Here is a 24,662-nt window from a genome sequence, read left to right as displayed (position 1 = left end):
TGGCAGATGGCAAACACGGTGTCCTAGGCGCACCAATGCACATGCAATGCAAAGAAACACATAAGTGTAATCAAAACAGGATATCACGAGTTCGAGTCAAGCTCTCTAAAATCCCCAGCAGAGTCACCAGAAACTGTAGCACGTCCGCGAGGGACCCCGCTACAGTTCGGACTCGATTTGTGTCACGGTTCTTAATCTAAACCAAAGAGTCCAAACCTGGCAAATCGTTTTGAGAAAACAGATTTTTTGAAAGAAGTGCCAAAAATGGACTGCTTTGCCAGATACAGAGTCACCACCTAAATATTTTATTTTGGGGGAATTTAGGAAACCCTGACTCGGTGCCAAAGGCCACGTGTCCGTCATCACCAAAGTTGCCTCGGCTCGGGAACTTGGGTACAATCGGGGAAGGTCAGCTATGAGCACCCCCTCTTGCCCGGTCCGAAGACCGGCCTCCACTAACCGTGATATTCTGTTTTGAAAACGTTATGTGCTCTTATTCCGGTTATTAGCCTAGAATTACTATGTTGTGCGCACAACAAACAAGTATAGACCAAATCGCCGCAAAACATTTCATGCTTGTTTTGAAGATGGTTTGCTACTCGCAAGTAGGCTAAAATGCAGGTTTTGCCACCTTCGAGTGGGCTTTTAGAAAAGATGGTTTTGCCACTATCTAGTGGGCTTAAAACTCACAGTTTTAATGCATTTTTCCAATTTAGGCAATTCAACCTCCATTCACAGGCATTCAAGCAGTTATATCACATAAGCAGCTAGCCGCGTGGTAATCATGCAATTATGGCAACACTCACACGCATGCGGTATGCTAAAGCAAAAGGACTTACAAATTACTCCAAGCCAAAACAGAAACTAGTTAGTAATCATATGCATGATCCTAGTTCATGTTAAGATGGCTAATGTAACACATGCGGAATGTCACTAGAGTAGGCTCGGCTAGTCTATAAATGACATGTGAAAATGCACAAGTAGCATGTATTCAAGTAAGATTTGAAATACTTATGCAGTTAGTATGATGCGCCGAGCCTGGTGCATGCAATACTGATGAATGATGCACGCATGCATAGCATAAGGTATGCTAAAGTAAACATGTCCTAATACTAACCATCAAAAGCAGGTAAGTAAAAGGAAGAAAGAAGTGGGGGTTGGAAGACATGCACACACGCACCCACACTAATTACAAATTCACCCTCGCTCGGAGGGACCAAAAGAATAATACAAATTAATTAACCTACAAGCTAATTAATTATTACAGACCAATTAATTAATTAACAAATTAACTAATCTAATGAAAGCAGTAAATGGCCTCGGGAAGAGGGCCCAATGCAATGCGCACTCGGCTCCGCTCGGAAAGTCACTGCCATGCACAAGTTTGCCTCTGCTTTGACTGTTCTGCTTCTCTGAAAATTGCACAACTTCCAAGGTTGATTCTCTGAGTGTTGTGGGACACTACCGGCTGAGTGAGACCATCACCGGCCATTTAGAATGGTCATCGGCTAAACATTATGCTCCCGGCCAAACCTGTTTTGCCGGTCGGCACCAAACACTGCCGGCCGGCCAATTCGTCCTGTTGAAACCTGTTTTGACAGCAGCAGAGGGCAGACAAGGCATGACAATGTATTTCAAGCAAATGTATGCACCAACCAAACTCCCTATCATGCAAGGGACTCAAGGGAGCATGGCCCTCGACCCTCGGGCCATCAATCACGCATTTCAATGCATGATGGCCTAAAAGCCAAGTGTGCAACTTCGATATCAAGTGAAATGCAAACCAATTAAACACATAAAGCCCAACCTCTATCATACTCAATTCAAGAGGCAAAGCATGCAGGCTCTATGCAATGCAACCTAGGCATGGAGGCTAAGTATGCAACATGAACGTGAGGACAAGTATGCAAGTTAGCAAACATGCAAAGTGTAATCTTAACCATGCACACATGTAAGGCATGTAACATGTTAGGAAACTTAGCAAGAAATGCATGCCAAATGCAACACCATTTAAACATGCAACAAAATGTCATGAGCCAAGTACCTAAGCATACAAACATGCATACAAACATGGTTGAATACCTAAGCATATAGAAGCAACTTTCAAGCACACTTAAAAGGGGCAAACATTGGCACATAGCATACATGATAAGCTTTGAAAAACATGTAGAAGATGATGCCAAATCAACCTACCAATGCAAGCAAAGCATGCATCCAAACCCAAGGACTTAAACTATGATCATATGACACATGAAGCAAATGATCAAAGTGAATCAAAATAGTCCCAAATCATGCCAAATTAAGGTCAAAGACACACCTAGATGGCATCTAAATGGCCTATACATGGAAGCATACAAAAGGGGCCAAACATGGAGCATAAGATACCAACCTCTTGAAGCATTAAAGGAGCATCAAATGCAAGCATACAAGCATGCTATAAGGACTGAAATGGCATGATAAGTGGTTCAAAACCACTGAAACAAAGCAAGTAAAGCATGCTAGGGGGGTCAACACTCAAGGCCTACAAGGGAGATTGCATGGTAGCTATACAAAGCAAAGCATGGATGACCCAAATGACCAAAAACAGACCTTAAGCACACTAAAACATGCATAAAAGCTTCACAAAGCTAAGCCAAAACATGCAAGCATGGTGGTCTAAATGCTAGGCACATGTTAAGGCAATTTCATGGCATTACAAGAAAAGTATGCAAAGCAAGCATGGTGTGTCTAAACCAAGTAAAAACAGTGACATGGTATGTCAAATAAGCCCCAAAAACCCATGGAAACAAGGTCCACACATGCTAGGATGGGGTGTTCCTTTGAAAGGCCAACAAGAGGGTTACTCTACACATGCAATAAGGACAATCAACAAGACCAAACCAACTCTGGAAATGGCTTATGGGGGTCCTAAAACCCACTGAAAAATGCTTGAAACAAGGCTTGGAAGCATGTAAATAGGAGCCCCTTTGGAAGGCCAAAAAGGGCAACAAACAAGGCAACAAGGGAGAGGGTCACCCCTCTCCTTCTTAGGACCTTAAACCACCATCCTCACCACTGAAATCCCTCAAGATTTCAGTGGTGAGGAGGCCCAAACAAGGTGGTCCCGAAGTTCACCAAAAATAGCACAAAATGGGGCCAAACAAGGCCTAAGAGGGGGTAAACGACCCCAAACACAAAAGTGTCCTTAATGAAGTATCTTAAACACAAAAAAAATAGAACTTTTTTATGTTATACACAAAGCCCAAATCCGAAAGCAAGACAGGCTAAAATGGTGTGCAAAAACGGGGAATAAAGAGGGTAAGAAGTTACCTTTGAAGACCAGCAAGAACCAGCAGCCTTTAGGTCTCAAAAACCAGTCCTCAACCTCTGAAAACAAGCTCCAAGAACCTCGAAGTGATGATGGAAGTGTGTGGCTATGAAGTGGTGTGCAATAGGCCAAGAACAAGACACTTTTGGACCCTCTAACCCACACAAATGTAGAGAGACAGAGAGGGAGATATAGAGAGGGAGTGATATATATGTGATATATATCAGATTTTTTTCAACCTCTAAAATGGAAGGAGAGGCTCTCCTTATATAAAGAAACCAATGGGGCAAAGCTTCTCTTAGAAGCTTTGAGCAAAAAGGCCAAGCTTCTTGGAGAAGCTAGGCAAAGGGGTCAAGAGGTTCAAGCTTCTTCAAGAAGCTTTAAAAAAAGGGGTCAAGCTTCTTGGAGAAGCTAAAAAAGGTCAAGCTTCTTGGAGAAGCTAAAAAAAGGTTCAAACAGGTCAAGCTTCCTAAAGAAAAGGTCTCGGTCAGGACAAGTGGCCGATTGATCAAAAACAGTGGCCGGCCGACCAAACACAATGCCGACCGACCATCAATAGTGCCGATCGGCCATCACCAATGGCCGGTGGCAAGGAAACAAGGCCGGTGGCCTCAAGCCATGGCCGGTGAGGTGTGGGGATGGCCTACAAGCTACTTCCCACCCTCAGAAGCAAAACAACAAGTGTTTGGTGCAAAACTAGACACAAAACAGTCGAGTCGAGAGATCCTGAGGTAGGACGCGTGGCCGAGACCTCTGGGAACTCAAGACGAACACGAACAAGGACGATCACCGAGTGTTCAAACGATGACGTCCAAGTCTTAAGGACGGTCAAAAATGGGGTGTCTACACCAACATGCTACCTTTACAAGCTAACAATGCAAGCAAGTGAAACATAAAGGGAGAGGGGTGTCCCTCCCCTATACAAGACCTCAAAACCACTTCTCCACCACTAAAAATCCTCTGAATTTCAGTGGTGAGAAGGTCAAAATGATAAGAGTTTCAAAGCTCAAAAAGAAAGGCACAAAAAGGGGCCAAACAAGGCCTAAGAAGGGGTAAACAACCCGCAACCCAAAAGCAACCTTAAACAAAAATCTTAAGCATGAAAATACAGAACTTTTATCAGTTATACACCAAGCTTAAAACAATATGCAAGATAGGTTTAAAGCTTATGCAAGAATAGGGAATCGAATGTAGTTTGCTCACCCTTGAAGAACACCTTCAAGAACACCAACTCTAGCAACTTTCTTGGATCAAAGCCAGCTCAAGAATTTCAAAACCAACTCCTTAGTACCTCGGCAACTCAAGGATGGTGTAACACTAGGGCCATGTTTGTTTGGGCGGACTGAATTAGCATTCCTATGACTAATAGTCCTAGGACTACGAATCCATTGGATTATATATCCTATCTTAACTAATAGTCAAGTTTAAAATAATTAGTCCGTACTTCAATTGTTTAATCAAACATCAGATTAATAATTTTATTGGACTATTAGTCCAATCCCAAGTTCATGTCCACCCAAACAAACATGGCCTAGGTGCCTTAGTGCAAAAATATGAACAAAACACACTTTTTGATCACAAACACACACACAAATCTAGAGAGAGAGCCTATATCTAACTTCTATATCAGATGTTTCAACCCCTGAGAAGGGAGGAGGACCTCCCCTCTTATAGAAATCCACTTCTAAAGCTTTTCTAAAGCTTCTAAGAGAAGCTAAGTAATGGAAGCAAATCCCTCCATACACGTGTATGGAGGATGGGAATCGTGGATGCCAACTATGCCAGATGGCACAAAATATCTCCCAAAAGCTGATGGAAAAGGGTTGGCTGGAAAATATGGCCGATTGACCAACATTGGTGGCCGACCGACCAAAGAAAGTGCCGATCGGCCAACACTCTTGGCCGATGGCAATAAATTGGGGCCGGTGGCTTCAAGCCCTGGCCAGTGGGTTGAACAGATGGCCAACAAGCCACCCTCTTTCCCTAGGAGCAAAAACACAAGTGTTTGGTCCACAACCAAGCACAAACCAATCAAGTTGAGAGATCTTGAGGCAAGGCACGCGGCCGAGACCTCCGGGAACTCAAAACGAACACCAACAAGGGTGATCACTAAGTATTCAAACGGTGACGTCCAAATCTTGAGGACGGTCAAAAATGGGGTGTCTACAATAATAAGGAAGGATAGTTTTTGAATCTTGATGGGACTTTTGTCTCTTTGCCAAAATGTGAACCGTTAGATTGATTCAATCCAAGGGCAGAAAATGTCTCTCATTTGTCCTATTCAATCACAAGATCTAATGGTCCAAAATGTAATATGATGGCTCAGTTTTTTAACACACACCCTCTCTCTATCTCCCTCTCCCTCTCACATACTCCTCTCATCTCTTTCTGATTTCAAATTTTTAACCCACACCTTCTCTCTCCCTCTCTCTCTCTCTCTCTCTCTCTCTCTCTCTCTACCTCCATCGGAGCCCATTCCTTCGCTCTTCTTCAATTCGTTGTCGGAGCCCAACCCTTGCCGGAGACCCAACCCCGGACCCCCTATTACTCACTTCATCTTCTCTCTTCTTCCCTTCCTCTCTCCACCATCCCAATCTTTATCAACAGTGGCAGCCTCAATCCCCCTTGAAGAATCTGGTAGAAATACTGTTCAGGTGAGCAAACCAATCTTATTTGTTATCTTCTTAGGTTTGTTTTTTTCCATCCCCTAAACCAATCTTACCAATCTGTTAACAGTCCTTTTTTTGTGAGCATGATTGTAAATGAACATGATTGTATCAATAGCTCTGGAAAAATCAGATTTAATAGCTCTGGAACATGATTGGGAACATGATTGTATATGTGTTTCTGTTTGTATATGTGTTTTTGATTGGGAACAATCAGATTGTATCAATAGCACTAGAACATGATTGTGAACAACTATATAACAAGGAGGCTCTGGAACATGATTGTGAACATCTATAAACTAATCTTACCAATCATGATTGTGAACATCTATAAACCAATTTTAGCAATTGTGTTTTTTTTTTTTTTTTTGGTTTGCGTTTTATTGGTCTCAAATCAATTAGTGATATTGCTTAGTTCATTGTTTACACGATCAGCACACATGTGTTTGATAGAATGACCCAATATGTCATGTATTGCAAGTGTTTGATAGAATGACCCAATAAGTTTTATTTATTTTGATTTTGGAGAATATATATAGGCACACAACTATAACTATCAATGCACCGTTTTGGCTTTAATTATTTTTTTCAAAATTTATAGGATTGTTGAACCAATCATGTTTTTTTTTTTTTTTTTTTGGTGTAAGTTTTACTGGACTCAAATCAATTATGATCATTACACATGTGTTTGATAGAATGACCCAATAAGTCATATTAAATTTGTTCCAGTTAAACCATAAAAAAATGCTCATTGGAAGTGCCACTATATACACCCCAAAAGCCTTTTAATGACATGCATCCAAAGTTTTAATCATAGTAGTATATAATCTTAAAAAAATATCATAAATTCTCATAACTAAGGCCACTTAAATTTATAATTAAACATCACAAAATTTTATAACCAAAACCACCATGGGTTATAACCATAAACACTACAAAAAGTCTAATAGTCAAGTTCATCATAAATTTGATCATCACATAATCTTGTAACTAAATGCCACATAATTCTTAAGTAAGACCACAAATCATTAGAATTATGGTGCATGGTACACATTTTTTAAGGGGATGTGTATCAAAGAATTTTTGAACGTTTATTTTAATTAATTCTTAAAAATTATTTGTGATATAGTAAGTTTTCAGCTTGGAAAACAGAGTCTTTTGATAGGGCATTCAACATTAAACCTATAGTTCTGAATGTAAGTTTAATATTCCTTTTGTTTCTTTTCTATTTTTGTTGGTAATCAAGTTACTGATAAATCAAGGTGAACTTGCTTTGCATCTCATGAAGGATGGATGATGATTAAGAAACTTACTATATTAAATGTTTTCTTTATTTTGATCTTATTTTGCTCTCATGTTTATTTTTTCCTTTTTTCCTTATTTTGCTTTCTTATTTTGCTCTCATTTTGGGGGAATATTTTATTTTTCCTTTTTTCTGATTTAACTGCAGTATCATGATGGGTGTGGTGTGATTTTGATTAACTTTTTAGGTTGCTATGGCACAATTAGGTGGATTGGCCCCTCCTCTCTCTCCTCTTATTCTATAACAGGTAAGCGATTCACATCTTAGTGTTTTTCATCCACGAACCTAACTTTTCAAAATGGCAATGGATCATTCAGTTTTCTTTCATCCGCAAACCTAACTTTTGTTCATTCTTATTTGAAGCATTGCTTTCAATTTGCTTAATAGGCTCACATTAGAGAGCTTGAGAAAATAGTGAAACTTCTTAAGAATCGTTTGCATCCAAACATTGTCGTTGGTATTTGATTACATTTATGTGTTCTCATTGCCTAAAAATTTGGTAGGCTCACATTAATTTTATTTTTTTTTTCCCCAATTTAATTCTACATTGATACATTTAACACTTTGTTTTTTTATTGACAAATAGTAACATTTTTTTTAAAGACCATTAAAGCCTTGATAGAGCTACCTCCGTGTGTGTGGGTTTTTTTTTTTTTTTTTTTGACTTAAATGTACTATGTAATTTCTTTGTACAACCATGACCATAGCCATTTGTAAATGGGTCAAAGAAAGGTAGAGATTGATTTTTTGGGTCCAACATTATCATCTACTTTCTTAGTAGAGGGATATGTATAATTTAGGTCTATATTTTGTATATTTTTTAGTAGAGGGATAATTCTTCTACTTTCTCCAGCTTTTGTTTTTCCTGTCTTATATGTAAAATCAGCAACCACCTCAAACTAAAATCCTATTGTTGAAGCATATCATACAATCCAATCCTGTTGGTGTGTTCCAGGTCTTAGATAACTGAGTTGGATCTCAATTAGCTTTCAAAAGATGCTTGATTGAAATGTGTCAAGTTCTAGAATTAATTAGCTTTGTTACAGGAATTCACTCAATTTTGATTTGAGTTGGATTATATTTGGAAATGCCATTAATACCTATGGTAAAGATAAGATATCTTTGGGGAGTGACTTTATGTATTGTTGTTCATGGTTAAGACATTTTCCTATGGTAAATGTAAGATATCTTTGAGGATAACCAATCAATCACATTTTCCTACTTGTTTGTTTGTTTTCATATGCTTAGAATTTAATAAAATTTTAATTGGCAACCTCATCCCTACTCTATATTTTCTTGATTTTGTTTAAGAAAATGTAATCTATGTGGATCTATTAAGGGTATTGGAAATGTAATCTAAAGTTCATTACAATAGTTCTTTTGTATGAATCTATTAAGGGTATTGAATCATGGTTTTAGGTAGAGATTTGGAAAGATGAAATGAAAAACATGAGTAAAATATAAATGCAATATAATTTTTTTTTTTTGCCTTTTCATTTTTATTTTCTTTTTCAAATCCATATTCAAGTTTATGATCCAAACATAGTTTAAAAGAATTAAATTGTTGTTGTTTAGTTTCTCGCACAAGACATTGAATGGCATATAGTTTGAATTAAATTGGTATTGAGCAAGACATTATTTGCAATTTATCAATGCCTAAAGCAGTGTATCTTAACTTTTCTTAAATTGAATGACAGATAGTATGAATATTAGGGATAAAAGAGGAAACAAAACCAATTTATAGAAAAGAAAAATAAATTAAGTAATACCAATCTTTTGAGCCAAGTACTTACTCTTCAACCACATTTTTTTTTTAATCTTTTCCATCTTTTTTTTTCTCCCAAAAATTAAAAAATCTTTTAATGTTAATAATTCAATTCTCATAATATTTCTTTATCATATCTATCTTTTGTCAAAAAAAAGGTTAGTTTAGTTATATCTTGGAGACGTTTTAGTGGTTGACCGCCCGGTGGATGAATTATTTTTGATGAAATTATTTGACTTTATGATATATTTTTTGTTTGCCTTTCTATCTATTTGTCTACTTTAGGTGCAGAAGTATATATTTGTTGACTTTACTACTACATATATTTCTACTCATTTGCACCCTTTGCTAGGTTGGGATAATGTGGCATATCTAAAAATTTTAGGATTTATTAATTTGTAAGAAAAATGAAATTTTCTTTTCATGTCGTTTGGAGTCAAATTGTTTTACCAATACTTGAAAATGTCCTCATATTAGACTAATTCATTATTTTTATTAATGTTTGGAGTCAAATTATTATTTTAAAACTGTGTAGATGTGCAAATATTTTGTTATTTGTTAATTTTAATAAATAAATTTTTGGAAGCAAAGTACTAAGTGATTGATATGTTTTATTGATAGTTTCCATTGGAAACGTGACTCATTTTGATAAATTGTTTAATTTTAGTAAAATTTGATGGCGAAAAATGATTGGTAGGTTATTAGTTTGGCCTCTACATATCTATGTGATTTTTTATTAATTCTTTGAATGAGATATTTTATTCATGGTATATTAGTTATCCTCTACCGTCTAGAACTTGCTGTTTAGTGGATGGAGCTCTCAACTTTACTAAATAAACTTTCGAATATGAAAAGTAATGTATGCCATAAATGAGAATTAAGTGTTTCAAATATGATTAGTGTTCTGATAAATGATTTTGGTGATTTTGATAAATTGTGTGAATTGGGTTTCATTTTTTAACATGAAAAGTAATGTTATGTGATCTTTTGTTTTTATTTGATTGTTAAAAATTAGAATTGGGTTTCCTTTTATTTGATTGTACTTAACTCATGGCACAATTAAGTAATCAAGTAGTCATTATACAGCCCATTGTTATTTAAACCCAATCTATTTATAGCACTATTAAATGAGTTATTTCTTCATTGCAGGTCTGTGGTGCTTCAACCTCTTCAACAACCTTGGAGTTCATTTTAATTCAATTCATGGACAACATTCATATGTTTAGTTTATAGTTTATGAATCGAGGCATAATTTCTTACTTATTATTTATAATTTTTTTCATAATCAAATGCTTTTGTATTATTCTTTACAGGTGGATGATATGTTGGAGGAAACAGTAATATTAAATCTTTATACTCATTTTTTATTTAATCTACATTCCTTAATATAATTTTTCTTTTACCTTTCAAATGCATTTCTATATATACACAGGTTCAGTTTCCTCAAAACAGAATTGCCAGTGTTATGCTCCATAATGAATGGGACTGCAATGTCCTCTGTGTTTGTGGGGTAAGCCCACTAGTCAAATTTATTTGCTACTCATATTTTTTCTTAATAATTTTTGCTTATTTTTTGAAAGGCAAAGGCAAAGGTAAGGGTAAAGGAAAATGAGAAACTTAAAGGAAAAGGAAAGGAAAATTACTCGAGAAATGGAATAAAAAATACACAAGTGGTATGGTTCTTTTCAAGTTTGTTTTGGAGCATGTGTAAAGAAAATCATGGGGGAATGTGTATTTTGAAGCATGTATAATTTATGTGTAATTTTTTTTTTACTGTAAAGTTTGTGAAGATGGACATGGTGCTTTTAATCCGTAATATTACTAATTTCCAAACTAAATTATGCATCCCTACAAAACAATACACTAGAAAAAATTATGAAGGATCTTTTACAAAGATATATAAAATTTTCCAAATAGAAGAGGGAAGTAACTAAAGTTTAAAAAAGAATACAAATAATGAAAGAATGAAATAAATTGAAAGTGGATTTTATTTAAAATTTTGTTTAAATTATGATCAAGTCAAACTTTTGTAGGATTGGGTTGAAAAAGCTATGGAGCTGAAGAGGATAAATAAGATTACATTACTCCGATGGAATTGCAATAAGGTATCCTTAGTCCATATTGTTTCAATATCTGTTTTTCGTATTGTTTTAATATGCTAATGTAATTGTTTTTTAAATATTAGATTGTTGTGCATGCTCCTCACTGGAAAAAAATACATAGAAGTTGATACATGGGCATTTCAAAATGTGATAGAGAACAAGTTTGAAGGCGTCCAAGCGCTTTAGAGGCGTCCAAGTACTTTTTTCTAAAGGCGTCCAAGTTTTTGTAGAGGCGTCCAAGTTTGAAGACATTATATGGCATACATTTTGTAAAGTTGACAAAAAGTACTTTTGTAAAGCACTTTTGTAAAGCTCAATGTTAACCACTTTTGTATCCTTGATGTTAACCACTTTTGTAAAGCTTCCTACTGATATGTATTTTAATGGATTTCTAATATTTTTTGTAAATCCTCTTATCAATGTAAAATATTGGACGTTATGGATGGTTATTGAGTGTGGACCGTAAAGTGCCCTTGAAAATTCATTAAATTTAAGTGCAACAATTTAATTTAGTATCTTTGCATATTTTGATTGAAGTCACAAATGCTTGACATGGATTTTTGTGTAAATTTAGTACCTATTATGCAGGATATTAGATTTACATTGAAAAATAATAATTTATTAGTGGATTGAAGGAGGAGGATGTTATAGTATTGTTGCCTCTTAATTTTTATATACTTGACTTTAGTCCCCCCCCCCTCCCTCGCAATTTAATCATGGTTATGAATTTTATGTTTCTTGATTAAGAAAGACCAGCGTATTTTAATGCACTATTTTCATGGTTTGTTTTTGAATTCATTTCTCTTCTCAGGACCTCTGACATTCCAACACAGCTGGTTGTGAAAGTAGCTTTGGTTTGTTATATCATCCATGATATTCTAGTATCAACGATAAGGTTAGTCTTCAAAGTAACTTGGGTTAGTTTTATTTCATTTATTTATAAGTAGTTAGGAGGATTTGAACTATTTCTATTGATATTTGATGTTTTAGTAGACTGATTTGAACTATTCGTTAAACATGAATGATTTTGAAAATATGTTATAGAATGGTGTGGGAACTCTTGAAGGCACCACCCCAATTATGTGAATGAGGTGAGAAGCTTACATTCATGATAAATTCATTATGAAATAAAAAAATTTCTTTATATATTTTGTTTCTCTTTCTATGTAAAGTTTTAAATTAAAGTAATATTATCATTTTAAATTAATTTATTATAATTGAATTTCGTTGCACGGGTGGCACGAAGAAAAAATTGTTCGCGCAGTCCCTTCGGACATGGATTATCCCTAATATATATATATATATATATGAGAAGTCAAAGTTACTTCATCGATCTCTCTCTTTCTCTCAGAAAAAAGCAAAGCAGATTAACGAAGAGAGAGAAGAAGGAGAAGACGACGATTAAGGAGAGAAATAAGAACATACAAAGAGCTATCACGAAAGACCAATGACCAAAGCCATCCACCGTCTATCATTCATGGCGGCGCGGTCCACCGGAGCCCTCAATAGGATCTCTCATTGCTCTGAATTTGATGTCATTTCCAGATCCATTTCTTATTAGCGACTAGGGTTTCAAAATCATCACCATTTAATGCAATCTTTACCTCTACTTCCCTCTCACGCCTGTCTGTCTTTCTCATAGTGACTCTCTCTCTCTCTCTCTCTCTCTCTCTCTCTCTCTCATGCCTTTGCCCTCCTCCTTCCACGCTATCTCTCTCGCTTTGTCTCCATAGCCGTCGGGTACCGGAGCATCACCGCCATCGCACCAACGTCGATCCACCATTGGAGCATTATCCCAGGTTTGTCTCTCTCTCTCTCTCTCTCTCTCTCTCTCTCTCTCTCTCTGTTTTCTTCCAGTCACATACCTTCACACAAACCCAGCCCCAAATTGACCCGTCCACCGCCATTGAGTTCAATCCAGATTCCTCCTCCACCATGAACAACCACCATCAGCCCCATTTTCCCTTTTATCCCTGCCTCTCTCTCTCTCTCTCTCTCTCTCTCTCATAATTGTTATATGAATTTGGCTATGGTGAGAGTATGCGGATGACCTGTTCGATGAAATTCTAAAATGGGGTTTGAATTAGAGAAATCATGATTATCGGCATCGTGTGTTGTTGGAGGCACTGATTTGGCCTTCTCAGCAAGAGCACTATGCATATCGCAATATAAGTCAAGACTTATTAAAAAATTCAAACAAAATAGACGGCATAGGAATTACATAAGTAAAAAATAACAAACAAAAAAAATGTCTGTTAATTTTCTGTTGAGTGTGAGTACTTGATTTCCAGTATAATCAAATTAATAGTAACATGAAAGAAGAGAATCTCTCCCTCCTTTGTTGAGTTTGAGCAATATTTTGACCTCCAAAGGATGATTATAGAAACACGCTGCTAGTTTACTAGTGTAAGTTTTATTTGCTAGCCAGTTTACAGCCATATTAACCACTGTAACATATGAATGGTTCAGCCATATTGATTTCTTCCATAGCATGATAACATCTCTCAATGAATAGGCTTATGATTTTCCAATATTTTAGGCATAATACTAAGAAAAATGCTTTGGAGCTCTAATTCTTAAGCTCTAAAGCCAGCTCTAATGAGCTAGCAGGGGTTCCACCCACTGTGATGTGATGTGATGTTTTGATCTTGATTTTTTTTTTTTTTTCTCTCCTTGCAATGTCATTAGTGCTCCATTAGAGCACCAAAATTAGTGCTTTGAATCATTGCTGTAATACTACATAGCACCCACTAAGATATGATTTCACCATCACCTTTTTTAAGAGAGATCTTTTAGGAACTCATACAAACTCACCAACATACATCAAAATTACCCTTTTGTTCAGTAAAGAGAAGAGTCCATCAATCACTTGTTTTAAAACTAGTTTCATGCACACCAGGGCATTTTCTGTAATTAAAAAAAAAATCAAATCACTGCTAATATAGATATACTAAGTCTTATAGTAGTCATCATTAAACATATTTGTCGCTGACTCATCTATAAAATAGTAAAAGTGAAGTTTTCTAAATGTAGCTTCCTTTCTTATCTCCAAAGTTGCCAAACGATGCTCACAACTTGTTAAGAAGTCTTACTTCCCTCATGGGATTTGACATTGTTTGCTATTAGCAGCCCCTCAATAACAAAACCTTCTCCTAGGAATGTTGGATAAAGAGCTTATATAAGCTTTAAGTGACTCAGTTACAGCTATCAAACATAGTGGTACATCAAGTATGTTCCTCCACCACATTTTGCCAGCCACCACATTACTCACAGGGTTTCAAATTCCCCAATTAAGCAGAAACTTAATTTTTGACACCCTAATATCGCAGCCACATAGTATTGGTAACCTTTGGCCGTGGCTTGGGTTCTAAATTCTCTTTGATGCAGTAAGAAATTTGTTTAGGTCCTTCACTCTAGTCCAGGATTTGGATTGAAGAACTGAGGCTGAAGAGGATATGGATTGAATTCTTAACAGTACACTTTTAGTCCCATTTTGCAACTTCAAGTAATGGATTTTGAAGAACTGAGTGGCAGATGTGAACACATAATGGATGCTATTAGAAAATTATGTTTTCCCTACTGTGCTTGTGTGGGAAAGCATGCCTTCTACATCAACAATCTCTATCATAAATATTACTCATTAAAAAAAAAAATCATGGTTTTGACTAATAATACATCAAAGGCTCTCTTTTTCTCTTCCTTCATTATTAGCCCTGCCCTTTGCCCCTCTAGTTTGTAGCTGCCCTTTTCTAACTGCTTTTGTTTTTTTTTGTTTTGTTTTTTTTGGGTTTGGTTTCATGTCATAACTGCTTCTAGTTTTTAGAAAACTTACAAACTTAGTTTGTCAATTCCTTCTAAGGTAATGAGAATTGAAAACATCCTTCAGTTTTGCTTCATAGCATTTTATGTGTTTTAATTACTTTTCTATTTTATATCATTTTAGAATGTGCATTGTAGGGAAGGACTAACTTGTTAAATCTTTTTCCTAACTCGTTTTTGTTTGAGAACTATTATATATCACTAGATAATTTCAGCATTTTTTTTTTCACCTTCTACCTGAGAAGCATGGACACGGACACGTGACACGACACGGATACGACACGGACACGCTGACACGTTAATTTTCAAAAAATACAGGACACGATACGTAGGGGACACGCATGAAATATATAATTTTATATATTTATTATATATTTTATATATAAATATATCATTCAAATATAATATAAAATGCAATATGACACTAATTTCTATAAATTTATATGGGTTTTGTTTTATTATTATATCTTAAATTGTTGCATTCAAGCTTATAATTAGTTTCACACGTGTCTAATCGATAGACACGTGTGTTTAAGTGATTGACACATGTGTCCTCCAAATGTTCAAAGAGTATTTGGATCTTTAAAAAAAATTTAAAAATAGGACACGTTTTAAAGAGTGTCAGACACGTGTCCTAAGAGTGTCCAAAGAGTGTCGGTGTCCGACACGAACACGACACGGATACGTCACCTTCTTAGAAGTGTCCGTGCTTCTTAGCCTTCTACGTAGATTATGCAACAAATGTTATATGTACATGTAAGACATTAATATTCTTATTTCCCTTTTTGTTTTGTTCACATATCCCAACTATTTCTAGTCTATAATAACTTCGAAGCTGATCTTATAAACTTCCTATTAATGTAGCAATTAGTGAATGAAATATAAGATAATTTTTTAGACAAATTATATAATAGTCTCTGAGTTTGTTTCTTGTGTTTAGATAAATTTTGCATATAGTCTCTATAGTTTATTTTTTGTGTTAATTTAGTCTTTGTAATTTTAATTACATCAAATATTTGATTCAAATACAACCTTAATAGATTTCACAAATTTCTATGAAATGAAAATTTGAGCATCAGATTTTTCTCATTTCTAAGAAAAGGATTATATCCAAGCTTTTCTCAAGACAATTTATCACCCAATGAAAATCAGAACCAACTTATTCAAAAAATAATAAGGTTGATTGAAGAAGCCAACTTTTTTTTTGATTGGTCAATTAGGTGATTCTTTTCCTCTGTTCTATTATTAAGGTTGATTGAAAAAGCCAATTTTTTTTTTTTTTTTTTTTTTTTGAAATTATAGCTATCTTGTTTGCCCATCTAGATTGTAAAGCAAGTTTTAGTCTCTTTTCTTACATTTCGAGATGGGATGCTTTTGGGATTTTCTTTATGTTATGTTTGGATCATGGATTTGGCTAGGGAAAGGGAAAGGGAGAGGTAAAGGGAAATTGCTGAAAGTCATCATACATCCATTTCAAAATCTGTTTGAAAAGCATAAACCTATTTCAAATTATATAATTTTGCTATTGAATTTTTTTGTTTGAAAGTATGTGTTAAATGTTGGTCATACATTAATGAATCATTTGGCAGCCACTTAGTGAAATTATAAGAATATAATATGGACTCCAAAGTAGGCCTATCAACGGGTCGGATCCGGATCGGATATATCGAAATCCGATCTGATCCGATAACCATTAATCCGAATTCGAATCTGATTATTAAAAATCTGACTACTTACAACCCGATCCGATCCGTGTTAAACGGATATCCGATCTGTATAATCTGATCCGATCCGTTTTTTTTTTTGCTCTCTCTCTCTCTCTCTCTCTCTCTCTCTCTCTCTCTCTGTGGTTAGCAGCCTTAGCCACTACCAGTGGTGGTTTTGAAGAACTTGGCATTGGACTGTGAAGTCAGAGACCCATAAAAGTAGATTGAACATGAAACATGAAAGTAGCTGCACATTTGATATAAGCCAGCATATTGCACACAAGGAAAAATTGAAATTATGGACATCCTGTTTCCATCTGTTTGTGCTATGACTCTGTGAAGCACACTCTCGTATTTGCCATTGGTGATTACCCGTGTGTAGAAAATGAATGTATGAAAGTCCACTACACATTCATAAATCCCAACAACAAAATGTAAGCAAATTATGCATTTTGTCATCAAATAGAAAAATGAACATGAAAGTAGCTGCAGATTTGATAAACTTCAAAATCTTCCTGAGCCAACATATTGCACACAAGGAAAAATTGAAATTAAAAGGAAGGGTTTCCCAAGAAGAACCATCACTACAGCATTTTCCAAGGTAATTGAGAGGACTCAATAATAGACAAAACCACAACCTATGAAACCGGATTAACTGTCACAGAATCATTAAAGCTTCAATTGTCGATTCCAATGATTCAACCTGCATAGAGAATCAGTGTAAAGAAATTGAAGAAAAAAAATCAAAAACAGAAGTATGTTTTTGTATATTGAATGCATCCACAAAGTAAGCAACAGAAGAATTGAAAGGTTTAAACACAAATGAAAAACAATATACAAACAATTGAAACCTTCCTGGCCACAAAGTTCACAGTCTAGTCTCAATAGTTCATTCCAACATATACCAAGCAAGTGAAAGTTTCAATATTACACCAATGCTATAAATATTACCAATCCAAAACAAAATTGTTTTTTGGTTTACCATTCAAAATTGTACTAAGACAATCAAGCATTAATCATAATTGTTTACACTCCCACATATCTCATTTCTCATTTGCTTGAAGAGAATGAAAATCGTGTCAGATATTAATAACAGGAACACTGTCAACTCTGATTTATCCATCCATGGATATTCAGATTGAGTTACAGAACAAACAATTTGAGAAGTATAATCTCAGTGGTTGTTGCTATCTAAATTAGAAGAAAAATGAAAGAACCAAGATTTTCATCTTATCTCCAAGTATCCAACCCATTCAAGATCTAACCATCCTTCTTGCTCTTAGAATCTGCTTGCCCTTTGTTCTGTTCTGCCAAAGTGAATTTCTTCACTTTCTGTAGATGTAAGAGAAAAGGAAACAAAATCAAGTGAACTTATCCCCTTTATACCATTTCCAAAGTGCATGTACCATAATGACAAAACCCAAATTGTAAAAGGCAGAGATGAGAAATATACTGACCTAAATGTGACAGTGACAAGGCTGCAGCTTAAGATAACTTCTCCTAACAGAAAACAGAAGTTCAGTTTAAGATAACAGAAAACAAAAGACAAAAGTTCAGCTTAAGATAACATAAAACAAAAGTTGAAAAGCAAAACCCACATACAGAACACATTAAGATATTTATAGAAACAAAAGTTCAATCCATCTACTCATGTCAGCATTCTTCTACATCTGCAATTTCAAAATAATGTGACATTAAGATATTTATAGAACTAAACTAAAGAACATCTAATTATTTAAAAACTTCAATATTTCACTTACTACTGTTTTTGGTTGATTCAATCCAATCATTGCAAGTGATCAAGGCCTCTACAATATCTAGAAGTAATGAAGCACGTGTCTCATCAATCACCCTACCTCCTACACTAAACGCCGCCTCTGATGTAACCGTAGTGGCTGGAACACTTAAAACATCATGAGCCATCCTTGCCAAAGTAGGAAATTTTGCTTTATTCACTTTCCACCAATGTAGAATATTGAAGCTCTCATTACTTGGAAACACTAACTCCTCCAAGTATTGCTCCACCTCTGATTTTTGATAGGCATGAATGTTAGAAGCACGTTCTTGGGCATACCATGCATGAAAAGCAGCCAAACTTTCTTGTTTCGAAGAACCCACATGCAATTGACTACCACTTGTGCTACTATTTTCAGAAACAAGGGCAATGCAACTCATAGAATCAGAAGAATCACTCCTATACTCATAAAAAAGATCAACAAAACCATTACGGACCCTCTGAATATGCTTATTAGCATCAACACCATAAATAAGCCCAAAGTAGTATTCCACCAAGTCCATTTTAAATCTCGGATCAAGAACCACAGCAATTGCTAACACCAAAGAACATTCTTCCCAATATTTTTGAAATTTCACCCTCATTGGACCGGCCATCAATCGAATGCAATCATACTCACTTTGCTCCCATTTTTTCATTTCAAGTTGAATAAGACAAATATCGGGAAAAAACACATTTGAAGTCGGAAAAGTGGTACCACTAAAGTGAGATGTAGTATCAAAAAAAATCTTCAAACACCCACAAATCACATTTGCTACATTCCACTCATCCTCAGAAGGATTGTGCTTATATTGTTTGTCAATTTGCCCTAAGCGGTGGAATGCACTTTTCAAATCTAATGCAGCTTCAAGCATTGAATAAGTGGAGTTCCATCTGGTAGGAACATCCATGGGGACTTTCTTTTTATGATGTAACTTAACATGATTCACTGCAACATCAAATTTTTGTTTTCCATAAGGAGACCTCCCTAAATGTCTCACACTTTCTCGGATTTTTGAAATAAGACTCCCAATCACCTTCAAACCATCCTGAACAACTAAATTCAATATGTGCGCACTACAATGCGCATGAAACAATTGTCCACCCAAATGTAGTAATCCTTGGTCATGTAGCCATCGCTTTAAGAGTCTCACCATGACATCATTACTCGTTGCATTATCGACTACCATTGAAAACAACTTCTTATCTATGTTCCACTCTAAAATTAGATCTTTGATAAAACTAAACAAATGGTCTCCATCATGCGGGTAATCAATGCGTCTATAAGCAAGGATTTTCTTCTTCAACTCCCAATCATTAGTCACATAATGAGCAGTCAAACATGTATAGGCAAAATTCTGATGGTCTGAAGTCCATATATCAGTTGTCAAGGTGATCTTAGAAGAGAGTTCATCCAAAAATTGATATAACTTGGCCTTTTCTATTTCATAAACATCAAGGACATCCGCCCTAACAGTGTTACGAGAAACAAGTTTGAACATTGGTTGAAGATTATTACAAAATATTTCCAAAAATTCATGCTCAGCCATGTTAAAAGGATAATTGTGCTTGATTACCATCCTAGAAAAATCCATACGACTTCTCTCTTGATCGAATTTAAAATTTACAGCCTTAGGAGTAGATTCAGAAGCAACCTTACTAGCATTCCTAGGGGCATTTGGCCCTTTAAGTACTGGACATGTCTTCGACAAATGATTTTTTAAATGACTAGTCCCTTTCCTACTCTCTCCAACAAATTCCCTATTGCAATGCTTACATCTAGCTATGTCATTTCCATTAGGTCCTTTAAATTTGACAAAGTTAGTTTTCGAATCCTCTTTGTGGGTCCTTGAGATACATCGTCATCCAACTCGGCATCATCAACAGTAATAGGTTCGCTATAATCCGAAGACATCTTTGGCTCAAAAACTCAAATATGCACTGCACAAGAAATCGAACGTAAAGGAGCAGGAGTTGGCAAGATAATTATGCAACGAACAGAACTGCAGACAAGCACAAAACAATGTGCACCAATTTGGAAATTATATAGATTTGTGTGCATGTGATCAATCTATTGTAAAGGCATGTGGAATTCATTTAAAAGCAACAAAACTGATAAGCAGCTATCCCATTACTAAGTCTTTGCAGAGGATTGTAGTGAAAAGATAAGCAGACATGTTTGTGGATTAGGGGTTTTAATTAACTAAAACATTGGCAAATTCAATGTATAATAATGCAAGTGTTGGCATGCATAAATAACATCATAAATTGTGGAAAAAAATATAACAATGCAATTAAAATATAGCAATAACAATCATAGTATAATGCACCAACCATAATAGATATATAATTAGTGGAAGATATATAAGATGATGGATGTAACTCCCTCAAAATTAACCCATTATATATCATTGACTTGCATTATTTAAAGAAGACAATATATATTAATTCATTCATCAGAGTATTACTAAATAAAGCATTACATGTAACATCAAATAAAATGCCCTACAGGCTTACATCTTTCCAAGCCAACACTTGGATACAAAAATATGAGTTCTAACTCAACACAAGAAAAGCCCTAGGCTTGAATGTTTACATGTAATAATAATTAAAGACAATTAACTAAAGGTAGTCTTCTCCAATCCAGAAGCCAAACCCTCCCAAGCTAAGTCCTTGGAGGTAGTTTATCACCTGAACCTGAAAATGATGTTCCCATATAGGGTGAGCCACAGCCCAGTAGAAATATACTAAACCACATATAAGCAATGAATAAAGCAATAGCATTCAACAAATGGTTAACCAAAATAATCAATTACTTCATTTTACAGACTCATGACATTATTGCCAAAGATACGTTTTACTTTCCAGTTTTATCAACATGGCTCAGAACCTGGCCAAACTTATAACAGTGAAATCACATATATCATATTCACATCCTTCCAATATTAACAACAAATGAGACTCAAGCTCAAATCAAACACTTCATACTTCCAGATTGATACACATTTTAGTGCTGTATCAATAAAACACTTCTATATAAATAAGCACACATAAAAGTGATGCTAATGGAGTCCATCCCCTATCTCCTCCCAAACAAAATCCGGTTTAGAGGTCCATCCCCTATCTTCCCCTAAACCGTCGAGTACATCCCCTATCTCCTCCCACACACAAACAATGTATGCAAATGCAATGCTCAATCAATACACGTATTATCTGTATCAATGCCACAGTCAAAAGTAATGACTTAACCAATGTGATTAGTTTCAGTTATTCCTAATTCACATGCACTGTCTACAACAATCACGACTATCCTCCACCGATAGCCCAAAACAGTTATTTCTAAACTGAAAATAACCATGTCAACAATTCAATGGACAAATGATACCAATTACCCAATTATGCCATTTAATCAATAAATTCCCCAATTCCGTGAATTTAACCCTCTTTTCCCAATTTCATGAATTACTTATACAAATTAATTCAATAATACAACTAGGGTTTTTCCCAAAATTTACCCAAGTATTCCCAACATATCAAATTACCAAAACTTAGAACAAAACCTATAAGATGGAGTAGGAAATCCCTACCTCAAAGAAAACAACCCAAAAGGTGAAGAAAGAGATGAGTGCCCAAATACCAAAGTGCTCCAAATCGCCAAATGCTCAGATTAAATGGTAGCCCTTGCCTCACTCTATCTTTTACTGAAGGATCTAGGGTAGAAACACACCCTAAGTGGATCAAATCTAAGAAAGAAGGTGAGTAGGGAGAGAGAGAAGTCGGACCTAGGGTTTGGAATCAAAAGAAAATGAAAAAGACTGATCAAATCCCGCTGCTGTGTATATAAACTGGACAGGCTCGCTCGAGCGAAGACTTGGTCGCTCGAGCTACCAGACATAGAGAAACTACGCTCGAGCCAAGGAAGCCTTGCTCGAGCCAACAACTCAAATGCTCGCTCGAGCGAAAGAAAGCTCGGTCGAGCGAAGAACTCAAACCCTCAGGTCTGAACCCAGACACACGCTCGAGCGAAGGAACTATAGCTCGAGTGAAGGATGAACTAACTCGCTTGAGCGAAGAAAAGCTCGCTCGAGCCAAGAATGCACAGGTACAGGTCCAAATCAAACACTACCTCTCGCTCGAGCGAACAACTCTTCGCTCGAGCGAAGAACCAAAAACCTGGACAGCAACTCTTGGTTTCTAAACCCAACCAACCTGAAACAAACCTGCCCAACACATCCTATAATTCCAAATGAGAAAAATAAGGAATAACAACAACAACCATTATACAATGACAGAATCTACGGAACAGTCCGGATACAATAATTAAATGGGAAAAGACTGGGGTCGCTATAACCTCCCCCCCTTCAAAGAATTTCGTCCCCGAAATTAGGCACAAATTTGAAAACAGGTTTTTTTTTCTCAATACCCAAAGATAGTATATAACAATAATAAACAACTTGACCCAACACTGGTCACTTTATCTCTTTATCAAGAGGCATCCCACAATATATATAAAACAACATATATTTCAACCTGCACCACTATTATGCATTATTCCTTTCAATGTTAACAATTTCCATATCATATTCAACTGCATGATATATATATACCACATCCAACAATGTAATCAACATATACAATGTTACACTAATCTTTCTATAATGAAACAAGTTTCAAGATACACCCATTTACCAAAACATACTCAATGTTTTACAACTTAAGACATATGTAAAGCTCTTAAGTTCAACAATATAACAGAATCTAATTATAAGATTACAAATCAACAAACATGTCCGGATATTTCTCGCGAACTTCCAATTCACGTTCCCAAGTGGCTTCCTCCATTCCGTGGTGTTTCCACAAAACTTTGACCAAAGGAATGGTCTTGCCTCGCAAAACTTGATCCCGCCTATCCAAGACTCGAATCGGTCTCTCCTCATATGAAACATCCTCATCAACTACTAAATCGGTCCAATCCAACACATGTGATGGATCCGACTCATACTTCCGAAGCATACTCACATGAAACACGTCATGTACTCCGGACAACTGCGGCGGCAAAGCTAAACGATAAGCAGCCTCGCCAATCCTCTCAAGGATCTCAAACGGACCAATGAATCGAGGGGACAACTTCCCACTCTTCCCAAACCTCATCAAACCCCGTCTAGGTGATATCTTCAGAAAGACATGATCACCCACCTCAAACACCAAAGGTGTCCTCCTACGGTCGGCGTACGATTTCTGACGACTCTGTGCTGTAACAAGCCTCTTACGGATAAGCTCAACTTTCTCCGTCGTTTCCCTCACCAACTCTGGACCCAACAGAGGTGCATCACCCACCTCGGCCCAACACACAGGAGATCTACACGGTCGGCCATACAAGGCCTCAAATGGTGCCATACCGATACTAGACTGAAAACTGTTGTTGTAGGCAAACTCCACCAACGGTAAGTGCCTCTCCCACGACCCACTAAAGTCAAGAACACAACCCCGAAGCATATCCTCAAGTATCTGAATAGTACGCTCGGACTGTCCATCAGTCTGAGGATGATAAGCCGTGCTAAAGGTCAACTTAGTGCCTAAGGCACTCTGCAAACTCTGCCACAACCTGGCAGTAAAACGAGGATCTCTATCTGAGACGATCGTCACTGGGACCCCGTGCAATCTCACTATGTCCCGAATATACAAGTCGGCAAGATGATCTACCGAATCTCTCACACGCATAGAAATAAAGTGCGCCGACTTAGTCAACCGATCTACAACCACCCAAATAGCATCACTACCCCGCTGAGTCCTTGGAAGACCCACAACGAAGTCCATAGTGACGTGTTCCCACTTCCACTCAGTAATAGGCAAGGGTTGCAATAAACCCGCTGGCCTCTGATGTTCAGCCTTCACTTGCTGACAAGTAAGGCACTTAGATACGAAAGTTGCCACATCTCTCTTCATACCCTGCCACCAGAACTGACGACCCAAATCCCGATACATCTTAGTGCCTCCCGGATGCACCGCAAGGCGTGAATGATGAAACTCTCGGAGTACCTCCTCTCGGCAAGACTCCGGCACAAACAGACGGTCACGGTATCTCACACTCAGGTCGAAAAATACCATTAAACCCTTCTCAACCTTCCCACCGGAAATCTTCTCACGGAGAGATTCTACCTCAAAGTCACCTCTCTGAGCCTCTAACACTCGAGTCACAAGTGAAGGCTGTGCAATAACA

General features: G+C 36.5%; 1 protein-coding gene across 1 annotated transcript; it reads right to left on the bottom strand.

Annotated features, from left to right (window-relative positions):
• Window positions 1-17,326: 17,326 nt before the first annotated feature.
• Window positions 17,327-19,992, bottom strand: LOC145791478 (zinc finger BED domain-containing protein RICESLEEPER 2-like). Its single transcript, XM_082871829.1, has 5 exons — window positions 18,429-19,992; window positions 18,089-18,168; window positions 17,934-18,000; window positions 17,699-17,778; window positions 17,327-17,371 (listed from the first exon to the last, which is right to left on the bottom strand). The coding sequence occupies exons 1-5, from the start codon at window positions 19,990-19,992 to the stop codon at window positions 17,327-17,329; spliced, it is 1,836 nt and encodes a 611-aa protein (XP_082727955.1).
• Window positions 19,993-24,662: the final 4,670 nt, after the last annotated feature.

Source organism: Camellia sinensis, chromosome 5, assembly GCF_055761805.1.
Source record: "Camellia sinensis isolate YWXY chromosome 5, ASM5576180v1, whole genome shotgun sequence".
Classification (NCBI taxonomy): domain Eukaryota; kingdom Viridiplantae; phylum Streptophyta; class Magnoliopsida; order Ericales; family Theaceae; genus Camellia; species Camellia sinensis.
This window is presented reverse-complemented; position numbering and strand designations above follow the sequence as displayed.